Source organism: Aptenodytes forsteri, unplaced genomic scaffold (assembly GCF_000699145.1).
Source record: "Aptenodytes forsteri isolate BGI_AS27 unplaced genomic scaffold, ASM69914v1 Scaffold34, whole genome shotgun sequence".
In the NCBI taxonomy this organism is placed as follows: Eukaryota; Metazoa; Chordata; class Aves; order Sphenisciformes; family Spheniscidae; genus Aptenodytes; species Aptenodytes forsteri.
Genome location: NW_008795038.1, coordinates 102,212 through 103,188, shown reverse-complemented (window position 1 = coordinate 103,188; position 977 = coordinate 102,212). Strand labels below are relative to the sequence as shown.

General features: G+C 65.5%; 1 protein-coding gene across 1 annotated transcript in view; it reads right to left on the bottom strand.

Annotated features, from left to right (window-relative positions):
- Positions 1–804: 804 nt before the first annotated feature.
- ENGASE (endo-beta-N-acetylglucosaminidase) overlaps positions 805–977 on the bottom strand; it is a 5,076-nt gene continuing 4,903 nt past the window's right edge. Inside the window, exon 13 of the mRNA XM_019471404.1 lies at positions 805–977. Coding sequence (XP_019326949.1) covers positions 805–977 — 173 coding nt within the window.

Here is a 977-nt window from a genome sequence, read left to right as displayed (position 1 = left end):
CTGTGCCAAGTCCTTCATTTTTCAAACCGTCACATAATTCATTTCAGAGCGAGTCCCCCACCGGAGGAGCAGCAGCTTAACTGCTGACATATTAATTTTCCTGACCGGGAGCCAGCATTGTTTGTGGGACTGGGGCCGGTGCTTGGAGGGAGCTGGGGCTGGGTGACCCTGCTGCGCAGCGCGCTCGCCTGCCTCCCTGCCTGCTAATTGCTTGCTCACCAGACTGTGAGAAAATAATTGCTTCTATAAATTTTCTCTCCTTCTCCGCATAAGATATCCAGGGAGGCAGCACGGGCACAGCCACTGCCTGCCAGCCCTGGGGAGAGGGCAGCGCGGGCTGGGTGGCACTGGGCTGGGTCCACGGTGGACGGGTGCAGCGGCCGCCCACGCTGGTCTGCTCCTCGGGGCTGAGCGCCGCAGCAGAGCTGGTGCTGGCAAGTCCACACCTGCGCCAGGCTGGTCCCCGAGGCAAGCAGATACAGGGCTGGGGCGTTCTCAGGGCAGGCGTCCCCAGCCTCGGTGCATGCAGGTTGCAGGCAGCAAGGGCTGCAGGAGCAGAACTGGAGCCCCTGGGCAGCCCCTTGCAGGGCCCCGGCCACCACCCAGCGGGCCCCCACGGGAAGGGCTGAGCCCAGCCACGGGAGTGGGAGAAGAGGGACCCACCAAACCAGGTCGACGAAATGCAGCCTCCACCCTCTCAGCCCCCCAACACCAGCTCTGCCGTGCCCCCTGCCCGCAGCCCAACTGCCAGCACAGAGGAGACACAGACACAGGGCTGCACCGCGCTCGCCTTTAATGCCCATCTCAGCTGGTGCCGCCGGCTGGCTCAGAGTAGACCAGCACCAGTCGCCCCCAGTGGTTGGGGTCCACGGGCAGCTCATTGCGCAGCACCGGCTCCACCAGCAGCTCCAGCTGGCAGGACTGCCCGGCCACCGGCCGCGGCACCACCAGGCCCACGGCGCGGTACAGGCAGGCGT